This window comes from Balaenoptera musculus, chromosome 2 (assembly GCF_009873245.2).
Source record: "Balaenoptera musculus isolate JJ_BM4_2016_0621 chromosome 2, mBalMus1.pri.v3, whole genome shotgun sequence".
NCBI lineage: Eukaryota > Metazoa > Chordata > Mammalia > Artiodactyla > Balaenopteridae > Balaenoptera > Balaenoptera musculus.
Genome location: NC_045786.1, coordinates 59,759,925 through 59,785,810, shown reverse-complemented (window position 1 = coordinate 59,785,810; position 25,886 = coordinate 59,759,925). Strand labels below are relative to the sequence as shown.

At 39.1% G+C, this 25,886-nt stretch overlaps 1 protein-coding gene across 5 annotated transcripts in view; it reads right to left on the bottom strand.

Annotated features, from left to right (window-relative positions):
- Positions 1-25,886, bottom strand: part of SIN3A (SIN3 transcription regulator family member A) — a 65,096-nt gene that overhangs the window by 32,992 nt on the left and 6,218 nt on the right. For 4 of the 5 annotated variants that reach the window (XM_036841805.1, XM_036841804.1, XM_036841801.1 and 1 more), the window contains exons 2-4: positions 9,695-9,916; positions 4,544-4,720; positions 9-115 (exon numbers count right to left, since the gene is read on the bottom strand). In XM_036841805.1, the coding sequence (XP_036697700.1) occupies positions 9-115; positions 4,544-4,720; positions 9,695-9,883 (473 nt within the window). In that variant the 5' untranslated portion in view covers positions 9,884-9,916. Of the gene's footprint in view, positions 1-8; positions 116-4,543; positions 4,721-9,694; positions 9,917-11,633; positions 11,762-25,886 lie in introns of all 5 variants that reach the window. The other variant, XM_036841802.1, reaches the window with a different exon arrangement.

The following is a 25,886-nucleotide window of genomic DNA, read 5'->3' as shown; positions in this document are numbered from 1 at the left end:
TCTTTTACCTCTGAGATTTAAATTCCTTCATGATGTCAAGGAAATCATTGTAGACCTGAGGCTGACTACCAAATTGCAGCTTCACTTGGTCAAGATAGGATAGTGCATCCTCCACCTGAGGCAGGGATAAATCTCAAGGTTATAAAAAGAAAGTCAAGAATTATTTTTTTAAAAATGATTTATGCCTAAATAAAATCAGCATAGTAAATGAAATAGAAATATATAGTAAACATACATAAAAATATTAAAAATTAGTATGTGTACCAGTAATAAAACTGAAGCTTAAAATAAAAATCAACTCATAAAATCTGAAGCCTTGCTTTGGATAATTTTGCATAGCATTATTAGTGAAGAATAGTCACATTAATACATCATTCACTTATTCGTTCATTCATTTAACAAATATCTACTAAGCAGCAACAACATGCCAGGCCAGGCCCAATGTGAGGTACTAAGGAGTCAGTGACAAATAAGCCATGGTCCCTGCTCTACAGAAATTCATTTCACATCCAGTTGGGAATCATAACACTGTGGGGCAAGTGGGCAATCACCGAATGACCAGAGAGCACATGGGAAGGGCACCCCTCCACACACTAAAAAAAAAAAACCTTATGGGGACATAAGGGAGGGCTTCCCCCAGAAGTGGTGTCTAAACCGAGTCCTAAGGATGAGTACTAGTTAGCAAAAGTGAAGACCCATGAAGAAAGTCAGAGGAAGCAGCATCCCAGACCGGACACCATCTGGTACATTTGGAAAACTGAAAACAGTTCAGTTTGGCTAGAGGATCTGTGGTGAAAAGGAGAAATGGTGGTAGGAAGAGTGAAAAGAGATAACACAGGAGAGGATGCAGGACCTAGACCCTGAAAGGTCTTATAAATCTTGTTAGAAAGCAATTTAGGTCTTCCCTGGTGGCGCAGTGGTTGAGAATCTGCCTGCCAACGCAGGGGACACGGGTTTGAACCCTGGTCCGGGAAGATCCCACATGCTGCGGAGCAACTAAGTCCGTGAGCCACAACTACTGAGCCTGCGCTCTAGAGCCGGCGAGCCACAACTACTGAAGCCCATGAGCCTAGAGCCCATACTCTGCAACAAGAGAAGCCACCACAATGAGAAGCCCGCGCAACAAAGGGTAGCCCCCGCTCGCCACAACTAGAAAAAGCCTGCGCACAGCAAAGAAGACCCAACAAAGCCAAAAAAAAATAAATAAATAAATGATTTTTTAAAAAGCAATTTAGATTTTTATCATCTGCACTTTAGTATACTCAATTTGGTTACAGTGTTGAGAACGAGTTGGTGCAAGGCAGAAGAGATTAAAAGGAGGTAAAACCAGTCATTGTATAAGGCTAACTCATGCGTGAACACGAGTGGCGTAAATTATAGTACTGACCAAAGGAAAAGAGAGAACTGGACAGATTCAAAAGCTTTTTAGGAGATAGAAGTAACAGGGTTTGGGGACTGACTGATTGGACATGGGAGATAAGGGAGAGGGAGCATTCACTAAATTATAAATTATTTGGGCATTCACAAAGAGGAACAAGTTTGAAAGGCTAGGAAGTTATGAATGTGATTTAGAACAGCTTAAGTTTTAGTTACTCAGGAGACATCTAAGGGAACTGCCTACTAGGTGTACCTTACATACTCTGGGATTATTTTTAATTATATAAAACATCAAGTTTAGGAAAGTTTCACAAGTAAACATCTGATTTGATAAGCATTACTCTTGTGATATATTGTGAAATAGAACATTCATGTTCAAATAAGCCATTAAACAGTATTCCAAGAGTTACCCAAACTTCCACCATGGCCATGGTTAATCAGAGCATTTCAGTGTTGCTAGAGCACAGAGTGTATACTTGGTCAATACCCACTCATCTGATGGTTGGTCTTTCGGTAGTTTAGAAACAACTTGACAATTTTTGTTGGAATTCAATGGACTATTTAATTCATATTCAGAATTTTCCATATTAAAATGGTTCACTAATGACCAAATTGATGGAACTTAAAACTCACTAAGTTTGCAGAAGAAACAAAGACTCTGGAAGATATTTAAGAATAGCATTCACAGTCACAACAGAGGAGTTATCAAAAATAAACAAATACACAAAAAATTAAAAACAAAAACAAGCACTCTATGGTATAACATAATTAATACACAGTGGGAAAAAGTGCTGAAACCTGAAGGAAGGAAATTATATGTGATGTGTGTGTGTTTGGAAGAAAAAGGTACAGGTCATAATGAACCACTGTTTAAATATTAGTTATAAAATAACACTACACTTAAAAAAGCCAGCATGACACCTACATTATAAATAGAAACCTGCATGTAAGAATAGTGAGGAAATCCTCTAGTTACCTGAAGTGTAGTACAACTCTTTATAAAAGCACATATACAGTTCTAGGAATCACAGCTTAGAAAAAAACAACTTGGAACTAGTCATTTGAAATCTGCAAGTTTAAGGAGGCACTTGGGGAGGCTCTTAGATTCTGCTGATGAATTTTCCTGGCTCACTTCAACAGGCATTTATTAGTAAGGTCCTTAACCTCCTAAAGTCCACAATCTTTTTGGGGAGACAAACACAAACAATTGTAAAGAGAACTTGCTAAATATGTGCCAAACATGTATGCTACTGGCATTCAACAAATAACTAAATCACACCAAACATGCCTCAAATTATTCAAATCTTCCTTGTCATCAATCTGCCAAAGACAAAAAAGAAAGTATAGACAATGTTGATGCTTGAAATAACCTAAGTGTTCTCACTGAACACTTCCTTATTATAGAATATAAATGATTTATTGAAGTTGATTCAAATGCTTATAAAGCATTTTAAGACTGATCCAAAAATGGCAAGCAATGTGAGAATACTGAATGAAATTACATGGAGGCACAAGAAAGCATTTTACCTCTCCTCATTAGAAAGGAAATTCAACAAGTTATGCCCAGGAATCACATTCAAGAGCTTGTAACTAAAAGAACAGAGCAAGAAGACCTAACTCTACCTGTGACTCACTCTATAACCCCAACTCTAAGGCCCTTTCATGCTTCCTTGACAGCTTCTGTAAAACATACAAAGCACACTCTATATACTTATACGCAAGTGAGGAAAGAGAATAAAATAGGTGCTATGCCTTTGATAGGACTGACTGGAAAAGGGATATAGAAATAAATATATTTTTTTGTTAGTTTAACAGTAAGTTTATAAGCTCTTTTGCAACATTAAGGTATTAACTGCTGAATACAGTATTACTATGGAATTAAGTCACACCAAACCAACTTTAAAAAAAATATTTTCAGGACTTGGTGAAGTGCTAAGTCCATAGCAATAATACATTTTGGTACACAGCCACACTCTACAAGCAGAGAGTAAAAATGTTTTAAGGAAAACATCAATATAGCTTACAAATATTTTCCCAAAGACAGAGCCCAGAGTAAAGTTACAGGCCCAAATAATTTGTACTCTCTTTAAGAACTATGCTTATGTATAATCAACTCTTAATTACTTAAGCTAATATAGACAGAGTAAATTTTACAAAATCCCTCTATATAGCTTAGCTTTGGTGTGCTTTTTATTTATGTAACATTTAATTTCCTTAGGCCAATATTAAAGTTCCCGAGAACCCAAACCAATGAGGGCAGGAGTCAGGGAGAACTAGATTAAGTATCAAGGAAAAGAGAGGGCTGAAATATTTGCTACACAAATACATACTTCAAGGATATACTGTTCATTCCTACTTACAAGCTACTCGATATAATTAGTCTGGTATGACCAAAAAAGATCCAACATCTTATCTCTTTATAGTTCTTTAATTTTATATTTCTTGCACTTGATTCTAAATTTTATACAAATGTAAAACTAGAAGAAAATGAAATCTGGAAAACTTGTTACCACAATCACACGTTTTAAAAAGTAACACTCAACAGAGAGAGAAGGTTAGCTGGGAGTACAAGCTTCACTTCTCCACAGATGCCTCATGAATTTCAAAGTGGTGAAAACCTACAGCATATACTCAGCAGATCAGATGAAAACACTGACACTTCATTCACAATAACAGCCTTTCCCAAACTTCATAAAGGTTCCCCCAAAGGAGCATGTGTTTTACTAAGGATGGACTTGATGATCCCAGCCAATTTAGCTAGTCATAAACAAGAATAAAAAGATTAAACCATAATACCAGGCCCATTAACTATACAGGACTGTAGCCAACTATGTGTATGTTAATAAAACCTTATTCCACGCTAAGAACTAAGAGTTCAAAAGGAGGCATCCAAAAAATGGACTTTATTTCATACGAAAATAGCCCCTCAGTCCTGGAACGTTTGAATACCATGCATTCATACATTCCAAAATAATTTCTTGAATGTATTTTCTGGATGAGGCACTGGTGCTAAGACAGCAAATCTAAGTAGGTTTCAAAACAAAAACAAAGTAAAACTTCTTGTGATTCAACCCCCCAGTCTACTGTTAAAAGTTGTAACACCACTACCAATAGGCTGAAGCCAATGTTTCTTGCTAAGAGAGAAATGGAAGGAGTTGAATACCACCTTGAGCCTCTGAAACTGCTGCTGTCCCTGCACTGGTGCAACTGGTGGAGCTGGATGAGCATGACTCTGGACCACCTGGCCTCCATGGGGCTGCACAGCTGTTGGGTGATGATGGCTGCTATGAACTGCTGCTATGGTGGGCCCATGACTGCCGGAGCTCTGTGGAACGGCTGAAACCTGGAATGGACAAAATACAGATAAGAAGCTTCAAGCTTTATGCATTCTTCCCCAGATGCCTCTAAAGAACATGCACACATATCTTTGCATACACAAAGATAATCAGAAACTCAAATTTCCCACAAAAGGGAACTGGTGAAATAAATTATAGCCCACCCAGATTACAACAGAATTCTGCAGCTATTAAAAATTATATAGCTCAGCATATCTCAAACGATCTGTGGTAAAGGACAAGTTTTTCTTTTTTCTTAAATTCCAATCCATCATGGACCACTACTTTTATAAAATACAATAAAAATGAATTACTAGAAAAGTGAGATAAAAAATACATAAGCCCATAATTTTCATTACTAGGTTTTACAAATATAAAATTACAATGTCTGGGCTTCCCTGGTGGCGCAGTGGTTGAGAATCTGCCTGCCAATGCAGGGGACACGGGTTCGAGCCCTGGTCTGGGAAGATCCCACATACCGGGGAGCAGCTGGGCCCGTGAGCCACAACTACTGAGCCTGTGTGTCTGGAGCCTGTGCTCCGCAACAAGAGAGGCCCGCACACGGCGATGGAGAGTGACCCCCGCTTGCCGCAACTAGAGAAAGCCCTCGCACAGAAATGAAGACCCAACACAGCTAAAATAAATAAATAAAAATTTATAAAAAAAAAAAAAAAAAATTACAATGTCCAATTGCTATAAAAGTTTCTAAACACACTCCATTTCTGTACTTATCTCATTACAGACTAGTATGAAAGTATTCACATCAGCCATCTGTGGACCACAGTTTGAATAGCACTGATACAGATGCATATATATCATTTAACATTTAAAAATGTTCACAATCCATAAATTGAATGTATTGAATGTGTTGCATATGGATTTAAACTTTTAACTAATTTTTTAAAAAGCACATTACAAAGCAGTATATATAATACACTAAGGATAAATTAGGAGTTTGGAATTAACATGTACACATACTATATATAAAATAGATAACCAACAAGGACCTACAGTACGGCACAGGGAACCATACTCAGTATCTTTTAATAACCTGTAATGGAAAAGAATTTTAAAAAGAATATATATATATATATATATATATTCTTTTTCTGTATCACTTTGCTGTACACCTGAAACTAACAAAACACTGTAAATCAACTATACTAGAATAAAGAAATTCTTAGTCAACACTCAGAAAAAAAATACAATTAAGATTTTAAATCCTAGACAACAAATATATAGTAAAATGTTAGCATTTTATCTTGTGGTAGTAGGATTAGAGAAGATTTTTATTTTGTTTTATTTATGCTGCTTATCCTTACCTGCTACTTTTTTTTTTTTTTTGCCGCACTGCACGGCTTGCTGGATCTTAGTACCCCTACCAGGGACTGAACCCGGGCCCTGGCAGTGAGAGCACTGAGTCCTAACCACTGGACCACCAAGGAACTCCCTTATTTGCTACTTCTAAAATTAAAATTTTAAAATTTCTTCCAAATTGTTGGTGGTTTGGCCTCAAACATATTTCTTTTCTATTCTCTCTTGTCCTCTTATAAGTTTAGGAGTAAAATAAAAGCACAAGCCCCTTTCCTTCTATTTCTGTTGCAAGAAATGCTGTATAAAATTTCCAAAGCTTTTAAAATCTTCCTATTTCAGAACTGTTAATCACTGTAGAAGACAACTAAAGACAATATACCTGATTTGCCACATCTCCAAAATAAGGAGACCAAATAACATGACACCTTAAAAAAATGTAAGCTGTGTACTACAACTTAAGAGAGAATGTTTTTTTCCCAAGTCCCCACAGATTTATAAGGATTACCCTGGGCAGAGCGGAGGGTGGGAAATAGAGCAACTATTTACAAATCCACAGAAACAATAAACATTAGGAGTAAAAAGAAACTATTTAGACAATTCTAAAAGCTCTAATATATCTCTCGCAAGAAGAGTTATTATTCTGAGCTTCTATATTCCAACATGCATGTGTTGGACAGGTTTTTACAAGACTTAATTGGAGTTTATAAATACTTGAGATGGCTGGTTTTATAAGAGCACATTATACTTTCTAGTATAGGAATAAATGTAACTGTCCCCAGTGTGGGAAAAAATCCTGAACTAGTTCAGATTAAAGTAATCACCCAGGGACTTCCCTGGTGGTCCAGCGGTAAAGAATCCACCTTACAATGCAGGGGACGCAGGTTTGATCCCTGGTCAGGGAACTAAGAGCCCACATGCCTCGGGGCAACTAAGCCCGTGCGCCACAACTACTGAGCTCTTGCGTCTCATCTAGAGAGAGAAAACCCGCACGCTGCAACGAAGAGCCCATGTACCGCAATGAAAGATCCAGCGTACCACAATGCAGCCAAAAAAATAAATAAATAAATAAATAAAAAATAAATCTTACAAAAAAAAAAAAGTAATCACCCAAGGAAAACACGCAACTTTTCTTTCCTCTAAGTCCTAACCTAACGATGTGATCTGTGGTAGTCCTCCGACTGCTGCACCCAGCCCCATATGAAGGCACTAGACTGCTTCAAGGGGGACTCCAAAGGAGGAGTGACACCTAAGGAATTACCATTTCCTATTTCACCTGGGTTTCCCTCTTCCTTGATTGTTTTCTTATAATAAATTCCTAGAAATGGAATTGCTAGGTAAAAAAATAACTAAAGAATCTGACACAAACTGTCAAATTGCTCTCAAGGAAGATTATGCCAATTTATGTTCCCAGTACCAGCCAAACCTTTTTATTTTTATTTTTTTAATTTTTACTTTATTTTTTCTGGCCACACCACATGGCTTGTGGGATCTCAGTTCCCTGACCAGGGACTGAACCCAGGCCACAGCAGTGAAAGCCCGGAATCCTAACAACTAGGCCACCAGGGAATTCCCGTGCCAGCCAAACCTTTTTTAAAAGTCACTAATAACTTAGGTAGAAGAAGGCCTCTCCAGACTAGTTAAATAAATTACGGTTCAGACTGACCTGGAATGGAATATTATAAATGCAATGATTTTTTAAAAACTTACTTGGATCTATACATATATTCAAGTGGAAAGTTGTCCACTATATATTAAGTGAAAAGAACAAACAGTAGAACAATGTACACTGTATGGTCCAAATTATGTGACGAGAGAAGTGTATCTAAATAATTAGGCAGGTAAATGAACATATGCTTGTATATGCATACAAAATTTTGGATACCCGAGAAATGCACCAGTGGGATAAAGTCTGAGGTGTCAGAAGTCACATTATATCATTTTTCTTTAAATGGTGATATTTACTTTCATATAATTAAAAAGGGCAAAACACAAATTTCTTCCATTTTTACAGAACAGAGTGAACAGACAAGAGATGATCAGTTGTTGATCAGGATATGCAATGATAGGAATATAGACTGCTATGTAAATATAAATAAATTGGTACAGCTTTGGGACTTCCCTGGTGGTACAGTGGTTGAGAATCTGCCTGCCAATGCAGGGGGACACAGGTTCAATCCCTGGTCCAGGAAGATCCCACATGCCACGGAGGAACTAAGCCCGTGCACCACAACTACTGAGCCTGCGCTCTAGAGCCCGAGAGCCACAGCTACTGAGCCCACGTGCCACAACTACTGAAGCCCACATGCTCTAGCGCCCGCGTGCCTCAACTACTGAGCCCACGTCCCACAACTACTGAAGGCTGCGCACCTAGAGCCCATGCTCCGCAACAAGAGAAGCCACCACAATGAGAAGCCCGCACACCACCACAAAGAGTAGCCCCTGCTCGCCACAACTAGAGAAAGCCCATGCGCAGCAACAAAGACTCAATGCAGCCAAAAAAAAAAGAAAACAAAAAACTGGTAAAGCTTTGAAAAACAATTTGACATTACCTGCTAAGGGTGAAGATGTGCACACCCTATGACCCAGTAATCCCTCTCCTAGACACTCAAGAAACTTCCTGCTGTGCCCTCAGACCCGCTGAGTGGTCTGCAAAAACAAAGAGCTTGCACCAGGATGTAAACCAACTACTTCACACAGTTGTGCTTCACAACTAAGCACACTGTTTAATTCCACTGCCTTTTTAAATTCCTATAGCAAAACCCTCTTGATAAAAAACGTAGTGCATTGACTTACATTCTGTTGCAAGCTTGTCTTGTCACTGTGAATTGCCACTGTGAGTACCACTGCACTAGGAGAACCTAAGAACGTTCACCACAGTTCCTGTCTAACAGGAAAAGTCTGGAAACAGCCTGATAGTCCATCAACAGAAGAATGGATAAATTAATTGGATATATTAATATAATTCATAACTAAGTGAGACTGACTCAATTGGTCACATACTAAATATGGATAAGTCTTAGGAACCACACACTGAGTGTAAAAAAAATGTGAGTCAAAGAAGAAAATATACGTTTTCATTTATATACAAGTTCAAAAATACCCAAACTAAACAACTTTATTGTCTAGAGGTATAAACAAAATGATTTCATATAGCACAGGGAGTTCTACCCAATACTCTGTAATGGCCTAGATGGGAGAAGAATCTAAAGAGGAGTGGATATATGTATATGTATAACTGGATATATGGATATATATAGTGGATATAGTGGGTATATGTATATGTATCACTTTGCTGTACACCTGAAACTAACACATTATAAATCAACTATACTCCAATCAATCAAAAATAAATAAATGATTTTAAAAAACTAAAGAAAGTCAAGGGAATAATAAACCCAGAGTTCAGATTAGTGGCTACCTCTAAAGGGAGGGAAAAGGAAAAGGGATCAGGGAGAGACAGTGAACTCCAAAGGTCATGACAACATTTTTTTTTAAAAAATGTGCATGGTAAATACACAAGTGTACACTGTTTACATTATTTTTTATACCTTACATATATCCCATAAGTAAGTTTTTTAATATCTGAATGTTTAATAAAAAATTTTTAATTGGGTAAAATCACCAGTGTTCCTCTTTCACCCCTAGTCCCTTAATGGGCTCCAGTTTACCTGGTAACTGGGTGTCACAGAGTACTGAATTCCTGTGGCTGACTGCATGGTCTCAGACACCGCTTCATACACAGGAGGGGCAGGGGCAAGCACCCGGTGCTGGTGAGGAAAAGCCTCTGTGCTACCAGGGATCCGACGCTGCTGGGCCGCATACACCGGTGACTCCTGGTCATCCAAACGTCGCTTCATTCTGCACTCATGCTCAGGGATGCACTACAAAACCTGCAGAAATGAAAAGCAATGACATGCAAACCAATTCGCACTCCAATACAATGTGTACAACCAGTCACCCAAACTGGTATAAGCTCAACTCCCAGAATGGATGATTATCTACTTCATCCTAGAGATAATCACTGGGTAGTTTTGTGCATGCTGGTGCACACACTCCCAACAGTGGACAGATTATCATAACTGAAAGACAAAATTTAAATAATAACATAGTTTGAATTACTCTGGTACTACAGAGTTGAAAAATAACCTCCAATTTAAAAACACAAAGATACACCTTTCTTTATTCTCTAGTTTTGTCAAGTGTCATCATCCCTAACGTTAATTATATTATTCACATGCTATAAAAACATTCAAGTGTTTCTTCCTAACTCCTCTCAAAAGCTAGTACTATAATTCCCGTCTACTTTTTAAAATATGAATTGTTTCAACAATTAAATGGTATCATGCTAAGAACACTAGGCCAGGAGTAAGAGGACAATGGTTCTAGACTTGGCAATTTAAGAAACTATGTACACCTCAACAAGTTCCTCCTTCCGTGTGAGTTTGTTTCTCCAAAAATAAAATAAGGTTGAAATAGACCACTGCTAAGGTTTCTCCTGACTCTAACATTCTTTAATCCTAAAGTGATTCCAGAATCCCTTAGTTTAATAATCCCCCTGTAGGGGAACACTTCCTTTCCTGCAGCACACAAAAAGTCTAATAAACACTATGGCCAGGAATCCAGATGGGTCTTTTCAGAGCTTTTCCAACATCGGTACCATTAATATAAGCATATCAATAAGAAAGAATGCTCCAGTCATCCAAAGACAAAATAGGGCCAAGGCCTACCATTTTTTTGGTCACAAAAAAATCTTTAAAAAGACACCACTGCTGTGGTAAGATTAAAAATACAGTAACATCTCACAAGCCACTCCCTCTCCACCTAAAGTAAGGCTCTTCTTAAGACTGGGGGTGGGGGGCTTTTACCTACTTTCTACATCCACCCATACCTTTTTTCTTCATTCCCTGGGACCGTGCATGCTCTGTGGGGAAGCAGTCCTCACAAGGACTCCTCAAGGCTGCTTCACCCCTTCTCCGTCCTCACCATCATCCTCAACCTGCCTGCCACTTGAATGCTCAGCCTTGAAATAGTGTCTTGGGTTTTTCTCACACCTTACAAACCTAAGTTAGACTCTGACACAGGAGCACAACTGTTTCATTTGCAAGCCAGCCATTTTCAATATTATCTTTCTGTAAATCGCAAGCTAAAATATCCTTTCTGTTGACTATAACTTATTTATTTATTTAGCCACGCTGTGCGGCATGTGGGATCTTAGTTCCCCTACGAGGGATCGAACCCGCACCCCCTGCATTGGAAGCGCGAAGTCTTAACCACTGGACCACCAGGGAAGTCCCTACTGACTATAACTTTAGATCAAAAGACTAAGTCTCCCAAATTTCTATGAACACTCAATCTCAACCTACTTGGGAATAAGTCTAATAAATGGACAAGAGTGAAAAGTCTTAAAGACTTTTTGGCTGCTACTTCTATGTATACCCATGATCTAGATCACAGTTTGTTTTTGGGTTCCACTGGCTTGAAACTTAGATGCTTAAACACATCTGAGATTAATCTCTGGAACCAAAAGCCACTCAACACCTCGTAAATGGAAAACCAAATTTAGATCAGAAGAGCACAGCATAGGACTATGGAAAAAAACTAAAGTACCTGTCAAGGCCTGGATTCTAGTCCAAACTCTGAGTCGAAGCTGTGTAACTTTGGTCCTGCTTCCTTATTTGCAAAAGGATGTAATTAGACTACTCTAGTGATTGCCAAATGCTGGTCTGTGGACAAGTCTATAGGAAAGTGAAAAAGAGGGGGAGAGGGGATTGCAGTGAGTTTTTCATAGGTTAAGTATTAAAGAACTATGCTTTATTCTGAGATCATGTCCTATCTTTTAGCTATTAAAATATCATTTCTTTTATAAAGTGACTGTGATTCTATAAAGTATTTAACTTCATTTGCCTCTACAGAGTTTGCCTTCCAGACCATCTCTATGACACTATAGAGGCCACCCAGGGTCTGCACTTTGTCTGAACTGTACTTTACTTCTTTAACAATAACCACTCTTAATTCTATGCCCTAAGTGGTTCTCAAATCAATTGCTTCTTCTCTAGCCATACAGACATGCCCTCATTTCGAGACCTTATCATCCCTTACCTCAATTGTTACCAACACCCTCCAGCCTCTCTCCCATCTAGTCTACCCTCTACACTGCTTTCAAAATGGTCAGCCTCAGGACTTCCCTGGTAGTCCAGGGGGTAAGACTCCGCGCTCCCAATGCAGGGGGCCTGGGTTTGATCCCTGGTCGGGGAATCAGATCCCGCATGCGTGCCGCAACTAAGAGTCCACATGCTGCAACTAAGAAGTCTGCATGCTGCAACTAAGGATCCTGCATGCCACAGTGAAGATCCCACAAGCTGCAACTAAGACCCAGTGCAGCCAAAATAAATAAATAAAAAATAAATATTAAAAAAAAAAAAAGGTTGGTCTCAAATGCAAATCCAATCCAGCTGTAAATCCATCATCTTAAGTGATGGCTTCCCATCACTTAAGAAAACAATCCAGGAATTCCCTGGTGGTCCAGTGGTTAGGGTTCGGCACTCTCACTGCTGAAGGTCTGGGTTCAATCCCTGGTCGGGGAACTAAGATCTCACAAGCCGCGCAGCATGGCCAAAAGAACCCAAAAAAACAAAAACAAACAAAAAACTCCCCAAAACAAAACAACAATAACAACCTAAATTCCTTAACTTAGCCTTCAAAATTCTTCCTTACTCACTGGGGGTACAATTTAACTTACCAATTACATCCTTTCAGTCCCCACCCTATCATCCAGGCCTGTCAAGTGTCTTCCCACTCCCCTAAACAAGCCTCAAGTCTATAAGCTTCAAGGTACAGTCCTTTTCAACTCTGTCTGCATTTCCCACATTCCAGACACTCATCACAGATGCTCAAATACTGTACATGCAGAAGGGAAAGATAACTAATAGTTAACATAATAACAGCATATATTGAATGCCAAGCACCATTCTATACAATTTACCAATAATAATTTAATCCCTACAACAACCTTATAAGCAAGGTACTACTATTCTCTATTTTATAAATAAGAAAACTGAAACACAAAGATTAAAATTGCCCAAGGTTGCACAGCTAAAAGGCAAAGCTGGGATATGAATCCACAAAATCTGTCTCCAGAGCCTGGATTCTTTTTTTTTTTTTTTTAATTGAATACAGAAGTATATCCTTTTTAAAAAATTAATTGATTTATTTATTTTGGCTGCACTGGCTCTTCGTTGTGGTGTTCGGGCTCTCTAGTTTTGGCGTGAGGGCTTCCCTAGTTGCAGTACGAGGGCCCTAGAGGGTACAGGTTCAGTAGCTGCAGCGCCTGTGGGCTTAATTGCGGTATGTGGGATCTTAGTTCCCCGATCAGGGATCGAACCCAGGCCCCCTGCATTGGGTGCATGGAGTCTTAACCACTGGACCACCAGGGAAGTCCTCAGAGCCTGGATTCTTTTTTTTTTTTTATTTTTATTTTTTTTATTTTTTTTTTATTTTTTATTTTTTTTTTAATTTTTAATTTAATTTAATTAATTTATTTATTTATGGCTGTGCTGGGTCTTCGTTTCTGTGCGAGGGCTTTCTCCAGTTGTGGCAAGCGGGGGCCACTCTTCATCGCGGTGCGCGGGCCTCTCACTATCGCGGCCTCTCTTGTTGCGGAGCACAGGCTCCAGACGCGCAGGCTCAGTAATTGTGGCTCACGGGCCTAGTTGCTCCGCGGCATGTGGGATCTTCCCAGACCAGGGCTCGAACCCGTGTCCCCTGCATTAGCAGGCAGACTCCCAACCACTGCGCCACCAGGGAAGCCCCGAGCCTGGATTCTTAACTACCTCACTGTCCTGCCTCACACAGAAGAGGAGAAAACAAGGAGGAAAGAAGAGTTCCTTTACTGATTTAACACACACATGCATTGAGCAACTTCAGCTTTAACGTCTCACACACTTAGCTCATTCATCCTTTCTTCAGCCTCAACCCAACAGCAGGAATGCTTTGGCAGCACTCAATCATTCAGTTAGCAAATACTTAGGGAGCAGATATGAAGGTGGTAGATGATCTCAGCCCTTGCCCTAGAAAAGCTTAAAAACTAGTTGGAAAGACCATATACAGCCTCACTAGTATTCAAAGAAATATAAAGTAAAATGATTTCCCAAAGGAAATGCCAAAAATTAAGAGAATGATGATATTCAGCGTAGGTGAGAATGCAGGGAGACACTACTGGTGTAAGTTTTAATTGTTATAGACTATTTGGTTGGCAACTTGCAGGCTTTTAGTAAATTTTTAAATTAAATTGAAAATGTGCATACCCTTTAATCACCTAGCAACTCCACTTCTAGGTCTCTATCCTATACATCTGCCAAGTATATTTACTGCAGCGAAGTATAAAAAATTTAAATGTCTATCAATAGCTAAATAAACTTGATCCATCCATATTAGGAAAACTTATGTAGCAATTAGAAAGATTAGGGTTCATCTACAAGGAAAGCTGTCCTGGACATAAGAAGTGAAAAGAATAAGCTACAGAATATATACAGGGTGATCTCAACACATACACAATGTACTCTTAAGATTTGTGCATTTCATTGTATGTAAATCTGCATCAAAAGGAAAAGGCTAGAAACAAGCATTGAACTCTAGATAAGGAAATGCATGCTCAGGTACTTAGACGAAAGTGTAAGGAATTCCCTGGCGGTCCAGTGGTCAGGACACCACGCTTTCACTTTCAAGGGCCTGAAAAAAAGAAAGTGTACTAATGTCTGAAATGTACTTAGAATACCATCAAGAAATCAGTTTGGATTAATATATGGAAGAATGGATAGATGGATATATGATAAAGGAAGTACTGTAAAAATGGTAATGGTAAAATCCAGGTAGTGTGTATATATGTGTGTCAACTATAAAATTACATCAAATCTTGGGAGGAAAAGCTAACAATACAAACTAGTTCACAAGTGGTACTAATAAGCACTAGAAACTTGAAAGGGAGAAGAAGTGTGTACAGTGAGAAAGAGTCTACGGAGAAGGTAAATGTTTAGTTATATCTTGAAAATTAGGGATGGATTAGGGCATAGGGGGATACAGGATGAAATTAAAATATTACAGTAACTTTGGACTTACAGGCAATAAACAGCTATTTAAAATCTTTGCCGGGCTTCCCTGGTGGCGCAGTGGTTGGGAGTCTGCCTGCCGATGCAGGGGACACGGGTTCGAGCCCTGGTCTGGGAGGATCCCGCGTGCCGCGGAGCGACTAGGCCCGTGAGCCACAATTGCTGAGCCTGCGCGTCTGGAGCCTGTGCTCCGCGACAGGAGAGGCCGTGATAGTGAGAGGCCCGCGCACCGCGGTGAGGAGTGGCTCCCACTTGCCGCAGCTGGAGAGGGCCCTCGCACAGAGGCGAAGACCCAGCACAGCCATAAATAAATAAATAAATAAATAAATAAATAAAAAATTTAAAATCTTTGCCAATTCATTCACCCCACAAAGAATTCCCGAGTGCCAGGCCCTGTGCTTAGTGTTGGGGCTCCAGCACTGAATAGGACATTTCCTGATCCACAGCAACCAAGTCTTCTATATCTAACTGCTATTAGTTGATGTGCTCCCCACAACAGTCCTGTCACATGAGCACACCCAGAAGCCTCCTATTTAGAGGCAAACTAATATTCAAAGAAATTAAGTGACGTTTTCAAGGTCACATAGCTGGTTAAAGGAACAAGACGGTAGATAGACTCTTTCTCCTTGGAATACATGATCAATCTGGAGTAGAAATATAAGTATTTGAACGCCAGATGATGGAGCCACAAGAGTCAGACAGAAAACTACTTTCAAGCCCTGCTTCAGCTGACATGATTTTCGTCTGCCACTACGGTCTCCAACTGTTTCAGATTTGAAGCTTACCCTGTTATCAAAACACTAGTCTAAGAAGACGGAATTTAAAAAGCCAAAAAAAAGGCACTTTGAGGGATAGAAACTAGTAAAGAGAGACTAATGTGAACAAACAATGGCACAGAACACTACATAGTCATCTGGCCATGTGTTATAATAAAAAGTGGGAATAGCTCCAAATCATCATGCAAAGAAATCATAATTCCCAAATAAAGTAAGTAGAGCAGGATAATTCTGATATTGCAGGGGAATATTCTGGAGCAGGGCAAGACAACTGACGAGCGAACGTGACACGTTTCGGACAAATGTTAGAAGGGCAGAGGTAAAAGCTAATCCTTTCAGAACAAGAAAAATAAAAACCAACTTACTAGTTTTACAACCTAAATGTCTTTAATCGCAATAAAGAGTTGGCCTCCTAGAAATCCAGACATCTCTCCATAATTATTAGAATCCAAATGGAAAATCCAACTTTAAAGAATCTTTTCATTTAAATTAAATTTCACAAATTGGCTTAAATGGAAACAATAGAATTATTTCAGTCAAGATAAGCTCAAAGTAACAGTGTGTATGGAACAAACCACCTTATTATGGAGGGTTTTAAGTCTACACGCTACTTTCTTTTTGAAATGCATTTAATTTATGGTTGACCCTTTAGTGCCTCTTGATTTTGTGTTGATATTATCTTGAATTAGGCACACTTTAAAGTTCTTTTATTTATATAATAAAAGAAAAAAATCTGAAATTATTCTCTTCCTGGTGCTTAACATCACATGAAATCACATAAAATTGTGCCCTGGCCAGTTTATTTCAATGAATACTCTTGAAAAAATGGAAGGCTTCTCTTCAAAAGCAAAGAAATTTTTATCAAAGCATTAAGTGAATGTAATTACTTCAACCCAGTAAAACTGCCTGCCACAGTCTACTTCAAAATCTGTCCAAAGATCCACTTCTGGATTTAAATCTGCTAGAAAATGAAAAAAGTGTTCCAGAATGAAAAAGTCAATCTATTTATATTTCCCATACTACTCAGAATAATCACTCAACAAAATTAACAACCCCTTCTTCTCAAAACACCATAATATCTGATACCCAAGCCTCCCCTGAAAGTAGTTTCACATTCTTCTGATGAGGTGGTCCCCCAACCTGGGGAGATTTTGCCCCCAGGGTGCATTTGGCAATGTTGGAAGACATTTTTGGTTGTCACAATTCCAGGAGAGGGGTGCTACTGGCATCTCATGAACAGAGGCCAGGGATGTTGCCAAACATCCTACAGTGTACAGGATAGCCCCCCACAATGAAGAATTATTCAGCCCAAAATATCAATAGTGCCAAGGTTGAGAAACAATGTAATGTAATGACAATCCCATTTGACATATACCTTTTGTGAGCTTTGGTGGAGTTATGTCATACTACAGTGTGACAACAATTTTTAACAAGGTGACTCAGGACAATTATTTTGTATATGCAGACAATAACACTGCTTTCTTTACGACATGTGATTCACCTTTAACCCTCAGTGTACCACAAAAACTTATCGTTACATTATCATTTATCATTTGGGCTAAAAACACCTTTATTAGAAATTTTAGTAAGAATTTAGGACTTGCCTGGTGGCGCAGTTTAAGAATCCGCCTGCCAATGCAGGGGACACGGGTTCGATCCCTGGTCCGGGAAGATCCCGCGTGCCGCGGAGCAACTAAGCCCGTGCGCCACAACCACCGAAGCCCACACGCCTAGAGCCCGTGCTCCGCAACAAGAGAAGCCAACGCAATGAGAAGCCGGCGCACTGCTAAGAAGAGCAGCCCCTGCTCGCCACAACTAGAGAAAGCCTGTGCACAGCAATGAAGACCCAACACAGCCAAAAATAAATAAATTAATTTAAAAATAAATTAATTAGTTAATTTAAAAAAAGAATTTAAACAGCAAATCCAAATTTTTATTCCGTATTTTCCTGGTTTTGAAGATATAAATACCCAAAACAGGCACTATTCTTTACAATGCAACTGACTAGTCATCAACTGTCACGGATGAACTTGGAACATAGCCATTCTATAAACTTTGATTCTAAATTTCAGGTAAATCTCCAGTAAAGTTCTAGCTTATTGTCACTTTTGGGTTTTGTTTTTTTTTTTCCCCTCACATGATCAAACACAACTTTGAAAACTTACTTCTTAATTTTGCTGAAGAGAGGACGATCATCTTCTATGCTCCACAAATGCAAGCATTCTCAGTTTTAGACTAATAAATACCAATTGAACTATCAATCCAATGATTTTTCTTTTTCATTTCTACATGTTTCCTTATAGTCACCTCCGTACACACACCTGTCTTTGGCATCTCTCCACTTACAAACCACATCAAGTAAGTTTTGGTATAAAAACATCATAAAAGATGAAAGAACACCATTGTACATGCTTTTAGCAAATTGGAATGGTTTGGATTCTTGTTGAAAATATTGCACTCTGGGGACTTCCCTGGTGGTCCAGTGGCTAAGACTCCACACTCCCAATGCAAGGGGCCCAGGTTCAACCCCTGGTCAGGGAACTAGATCCCACATGCCACAACGAAGATCCTGCATGCCACAACGTAGATTCCCGCGTGCTGCAACTAAGACCCGGCACAGCCAAAGAAAGAAAGAAAGAAAGAAAGAATTGCATTCTGAAGTCCTTCCTGTTGAATGATTCCTCGATGAGGACATCATACTCCCCGCCCACACCCCGCCCTCAGAAATATATTGTCCACTCATAAATTCTTCAGTTTGAGAAAATTCATCTAGGATATTGTCACCTGAAGACTCAAAGTCTGCAGCTTGGCTTATACAATCAATTCTACCATCATCATTACAGCCTACAGTGTTGCTATCTGTTGCAGTGCTTTCATCTATTAGTTCCTCTAATAACTGTGAAACGTCTTCCTCTGTTAGTTTTCTTCTCTTTGCCATTATTGGAGGAAAACGAAAGATTACGGGTTATCAAACATGTTGAATGAAAACTTAAAAAAACTGTAAAAATAGTAGTGTAAAGAACTGTCATATCCTTTTCACCTCAAATGGTAACATCTTATATAATGTTTAAGATGGCATCCCCCAACTTCTTGTACACGTTCTTGAAAGATGCTGTAATGCTTTGGGCAAAGCAGTAAGAAAAGTGAAGTAGTGATGACTTATTTTACTACTGCATCATCCTTCTAGGCAATTCATCATTCTTCCATTTTCTTATTATTTGTTTTTTGGTTTTTTTTTTTTTAGCATAGTTGGGAATAATTGATGAGTAATGATAAAGTAATTCCTAAGATGATAAAAGACCAAAACGTTTCAAGATATAGGATAACTAAGATCATCAATATCCTACAATACAGGTCAGATGTATAAGCGGTAATAGCTAAAATGAGTTTATTCCATTAAAAAGAAAATAAGTAAATTTTATCTTCGTTCTTCTGAAGACCTAATAAAGAATAAAGTCATTAAATATAAATCTTTACAAGTAGTTAATACTGCTCAAAAAGAAACTCAAAAACTAAAATTGGGTCTAACTGACACTGATGTTATAGGTAGAACATGGACAAGAAAATATTTGGTTCAATTCAAAAGATATTAATAATTATATCAATGTTCACATTCTGATTTGATCACTGTACTATGGCAATTCTTTGTATTATTTTTTGCAACTTTTTTTAAGCCTAAAATGATTTCAAAATGAAAAGTTTAGGGACTTCCCTGGTGGTCCAGTGGTTAAGACTCCACGTTCCCAATGCAGGGGGCCCGGGTTCGATCCCTGGTCAGGGAACTAGATCCCGCATGCCACAACTAAAGATCCCGCATGCCACAACTAAAAATCTCATGTGCTGCGACTAAGAACTGGCGCAGCCAAATAAATAAATAAATAAATTTTTTTTGAAGTTTTTAAAAAATTAAGTATTAATAGTAAGGGAATATAAAAGAAAGAAATCATTGTGTATACCTATTCTCAAGGACATTAACATTTAGTTTGTGTGACAAGGTTTCTATGAACTAACTAGGAACGGTATAAAACAACAAGACTAAGTGTAACAGAAGATACACTAGCTGAAGCTATAAAGAAAGCATTATAAAGAACAGAACGCAAGGTAGTTCTTAAGATGATAGGTAGATGTGTCACTCACCTCATACTGCCTCTATCCTATTAGCTATATTTCTGCCCCTACACAGACATGGGCACACAAACCTTTAACCATCTTTGTATCCTCCACCGTGCTTAGCATATGCTTTGCTGTGATGGAAACCAAACCCTTCATTCACACATGCATGCATCCTCTAATATTTATTGAGCACATACTATGTGCCAGGAATTGTTCTGGGAGCTAGGGATATAGATGTAAATAAAACAAAACTCTCCTCCCTCAGGAAGTTTACATTTTAGTGGGAGAAATAGACAACAAGATAATAAACAGTGTTCAGAATATCAGACAGTGACAACTGCTAAGAAGAAAAAGCAGAGAATTTTTGAAATTTTAGGTAAGGGTGACCAAAGAGTACCTCAGTAATATAAAGTAACTTTTGAGTAAATGAAGTAAGGAGTTACCCATGTGGAAATCAGTAGAAGAACCATTATAGGCAGAGCGGACAGCAAATGCGAAGACTCTGATATACATATGTGCTTGGTATTTTCCGAGAAAAGCAAAAAGGCCATGTAGTTGGAGCAGAATGGAGGAAAGAGAGACTAGTAGGAAATGAAGTCAGAGAGGTAATGGAGTTGGGGGTAGGTAGGGAGCATACCGTGTTTGTTCTCATAGGTCATAATAAGAACTCAGACTGAAATGGGAAGCCGTTGGAGGGTTTTAAGCAGAGAATCACTTGGGTTGCTATCAATGTTAAGAACAGACTGAAGAGGGGCAATAACAAAGCAGAGAGAACAGTTAAGGTGCTACTGATATAACCCAAGCTAGAGATGTTAGTGGCACTCACTGCTGTAGTTGGGGGCTAGGGGGTGGTATCAAGTTGGTCAGATTCTGGATAGTATTTTGAATATAGAGCAAATAGTATTTATTTGCTGATAGACCACGTGTGAAAAAGAGAGAAGTCAAAGATGCCTGTTAGATATCCAAGAGGAAATATGAAGTGGGCCACTGGATTTGTTCATCAACAGTACAAAGGAGAGGTCCCCAGGGAGAGACAGAAATTTGAGAGTTATCAGTATTGTTTAGATTTTGGAAAGCTAATACGGTGCATAGTATAGCTCTCTATAATCAAGCACATTCACATTTCTGCACCAAGTGGGACAGCGTAGAACAGGTTGTCCCCCTAAATTAGTTGTGGAACCAAACTTACCAAAAAACAAACAAACAAAAATTCTTGCATTTCAGAGTTGCAGATAAGAAGAGATTGTGGCTCCGTATATCCTTCAACAGCCTGCAAGTCAATAAGCCTGGCACCTGGAGGATACCAGCAGGACTGAGGAAACATCCATTGCCACGAAGATGATAAATACAAGTAACATGCAGGCACACACACAGAAAAGGGGGTGAGGAGTACAAAAGCAAAAGAAGGGAGGGGCAAAAAAGAGATGTATCAGTTAGAAATTGCTACCAATAAATGCCTAACTAATTTTGAAGCCAACTGCCAACTAAACAGAGGTATCCTCTAGTTAGCAAACTTTAAAATGCCATTTGAATTCAGGCTGTAAACTACTTATCTATCACCTGTGTGCCAGCATTGTCCTAGGCACTGAGGCTATCAAGAAAGTAAAGTCCCAGTCTAGATGAACTGTGAGCCACTGTATAGCTCTCCCTGACGAAAACCAGTATCAGGTTGTTGACCTGCAAATACACAAGGACAAAAAAAAAAAAATCTGCATTTGGTTATAACTGACAACAAATCCCACTGGGCATGTCTTTCGTGTGATTTTTTGTTTTTGTTTTTTGGGGGGAGCATGTCTTTTGAAGAAACAGACCCCAAAAGAAAGTTACAAAACTAAAGAAAGTCAAAGGTTTTTTTTTTTAATGTGTTGTTAAAAGACAATCGAACAGAAAACTGTATAAAAACAATTAAAACTCATATTTAAAAAGAAAGATGCCTGTCAGAAAAACAAAACTCCTTGAAGTATTTGGAAAGAATATAATGTAATAATGGCAGAACCCTGATTCAGACTACCCAAGTATGCTGCTAGATGAATTTCATTATTTGACCTTAACCTCAACAAAAAACAAACACCCAGAATTAATTACTTAAACTGTAACAAGAAAAAGATTAAAATCCTAAAATATTACCTCTACTACTCACTTATTAAAGTAGCAGAAACAGGAAGGCATGTGAAAGAAAAGAAGTATTAGGAAACAATAATTGACCATATTAATATATCTTCAGCTTGACAGAGTAACAGCAACAAGTTATGCCAAGTCCATAATTTCTTCACTGTAATTCTTAACTACCTTCCAAAGCAGTAGAAGCAATCACATCTGCAAACTGAAGAGAACAGGATGCACAAACTCTGGAAGACAGACAATTCATGTGCCATTTTCAATACAATGCCACCCCTTCTAACATTCCAAAGCACTCTCTGGGGGTATTTTGAATCTAACAACTCCCTTAAACTAGATCTATGATTTCAGACTCCTCCCTCCTGTTTCTCATTCAGTGCCCCCTCTTCCTCTTCCCACCAAAAGGTGGGCTCCCCCCTGAATTCCTTACAGCTCTTTGTACTTGACTCTTATGCTTTCAACCTACACTGATGTGTAGTAAAATCATATTATATGTGTATTTACCTTTCTTTCTAAGAATGTAAACTTCTTGGGAACAGAGACTCTTCCTGTGTCAGTCCAGAGCTATTTTAGATGCTCAATAACCTTTAAAATTGTGAATCACTCTGTTGTACACCTGAAACTTACATAATATTGTACATCAACTATACTTCAATTAAAAAAAAAAAGGTGGTCAAGAATGCATGTTGAGGGCTTCCCTGGTGGCGCAATGGTTAGGAATCCGCCTGTCAATGCAGGGGACGTGGGTTCAAGCCCTGGTCGGGGAAGATCCCACATGCCGCAGAACAACTAAGTCCATGCGCCACAACTACTGAGCCTGTGCTCTAGAGCCCGCGAGCCACAACTACTGAAGCCCACGCTCCAAGAGCCTGTGCTCCGCAACAAAGAGAAGACACCGCAATGAGAAGCCCGCGCACCGCAACGAAGAGTAGCCCCCGCTCGCCGCAACTAGAGAAAGCCCGCGCACAGCAACGAAGACCCAATGCAGCCAAAAATAAATTAATTAATTAAATAAATTTTAAAAAAAAAGAATGCATGCTGAGGGACTTCACTGGTGGTCAAGTGGTTAAGAATCCGCCTTCCAATGCAGAAGATGCGGATTCAATCCCTGGTCAGGGAACTAAGATCCCACATGTCGCTGGGCAAATAAGCCCGTGCGCTGCAACTACTGAGCCCACGTGCTCTGGAGCCTGCGCACCACAATGAAAGATCCCATGTGCTGCAACTAAGACCCAACACAGCCAAATAAATAAATTTAAAAAAAGAAAGAAAAAAGAATGCATGTTGACTCAATTTACCTTTAGAATCTGAATCCCAATCTTTTTCCCCAATGTGCTTTCAAAAGCACATTGCTGGGGACTTCCCTGGTGGTCCAGTGGCTGAGACTCCACACTCCCAATGCAGGGGGCCTGGGTTTGATCCCTGGTCAGGGAACTAGATCCCACATGCCGCAACTAAGAGTTTGCATGCCACAACTTAAGATCCCTCATGCGGCAACAAAGATCCTGCGTGCCACAACTAAGACCCAATGCAACCAAATAAATAAATATTAAAAAAAAAAAAAAAAAGCACATTGCTGCTTCCTCCAAAAATTAAACATAAAATTACCATATGACCTAGCAATTCCACTTCTGGGTATATACCCAAAAGAATTCAAAGCAAGTACTTGAAGATATATTTTATACACCCATATTCACAGCCGCATTACTCACAATAGCCAAGAAGTGGAAACGACCCAAACGTCTATCGACACATGAATAGATAAACAAAATGTGGATGATGGTGATGACTGCACAACAATGTGTATGTACTTAATGTCACTGAATTGTACATTTAAAAATAGATAAAATCATAAATTTTACGTTATATATGTTTTACCAAAAGTGGAAAAAAGAAAAAAAAAAACCCACACTGCTCCTTCTCCATTTACTATCCTTAGACCAGAGGCAGCTGAAGTATAGCGTTAAGAGCGTGGACTCTGGAACCAGAATGTCTGGGTTCGAATTCTGGATTAGCCACTTAGCATATGTCTAACTTCTCTTTCCCACTGTTTCCTCATCTTTAAAACATAGATTTCATAGTACCCACTACACAGGGTTGTAGTGAAGATTAAACAGATTAATAAATGCATAATACTTAACTCAGTGCCTGGGGGGTAGTAAAGGGTTCCATAAATGTAAGTTCTCTTATTATCATTCAAGGAGACAGAGGGTGTAGTTTGAAAAAGCATTTAACATCATCTATATAAGAATCTACAGAAAATAAAGCTTAACAAACTTTTGGTTGATGGAGTTATCCAGAAGAGTAAGAAAGCCTTTGAAAGCACTGCACTAGATTACTGAATGCCATGGACATAATCTTTTAATTCCAACTAAAATTCACAGCCATTAACATCTGCCTCGCATAGCTCTCCAGTATCTTGTCTGTTTGCACTTAAGATGTAAACAGGACTATGCTTTGCCAGGAATTTTATCAAATTACTACACACCACCTTCCTTAAAAAAAGAAAATTTTTTTTACTCTTTAGGTGAAACCTTCCTAATTACAAAATGCAAATCTCTCTAGGGTCTCTGACTCTGACAAAACTATAGTATATGATACTGATATTTGGAGAGAGAAAAAGCATTTATGAAAACTTTCCTAATACAGCATATCCAGGCTCTTACTTGAATTCTTAAAGCCTATGTGGGACTTCTGACCCTGGTTCGCCAACAGACACCATATTCTTTTTTTTTTTTTTTTAAATAAATAAATTTATTTATTTATTTATTTTTGGTTGCGTTGGGTCTTTGTTGCTGCATGCAGGCTTTCTCTAGTTGTGGTGCGCAGGCTTCTCATTGCGGTGACTTCTCTTGTTGCGGAGCACGGGCTCTAGACACGCAGGCTTCAGCATTTGTGGCACACGGGCTCAGTAGTTGTGGCTCGCGGGTTTCAGTAGTTGTGGCACGTGGGCTTCAGTAGTTGTGGCGCACGGGCTTAGTTGCTCCACAGCATGTAGGGTCTTCCCGGACCAGGGATCAAACCCGTGTTCCCTGCATTGGCAGGCAGATTCTTAACCACTGCACCACCAGGGAAGTCCCAACATATTCTTTAAGGGTATGAATTAGATCTTTTATGTTTCCCAGCACACAGCATTGCAAATGGTAGGAACAACTATGTGTTGACCAAACTTTCCTCAACGGTAAATTCTCCACTATTTTCACAAACTTTGTCAGTTTATAGCATCAGGAAAAACACCCAGGTTTTCTGTCTCCACACCAGTTCTACCACAGTCACCATTAACCAAACTAAAAAGCTACTGTTGCCATTGCTACTTCTTTAGCTAAGAAGGTGAGACTTAGTCTCTTCACATGAGTATAGCACACGGCACCAAGCTCTCAGTCCCAACTGAGCAAAGCACAAATCTAGAATTTAACTTCAGTTCAGCTAATTAGCCAGAGGGCTTGCTCAGATATTAGTGCATAAATAAACATATTTTTTCCTTGCTTAATTTCTCATGAAAAGTATCGAAAACACAAGTAATTTCTCTTAAGAAAAGATAATGTCTCCACTCAGAGCAAAACCCTCAGTTAAACTGGTTCATTAAACTTGAAATGTCCTGGGGCTTCCCTGGTGGCGCAGTGGTTGAGAGTCCGCCTGCTAATGCGGGGGACACGGGTTCGAGCCCTGGTCTGGGAGGATCCCACATGCTGCGGAGCGACTGGGCCCGTGAGCCACAATTGCTGAGCCTGCGCGTCTGGAGCCTGTGC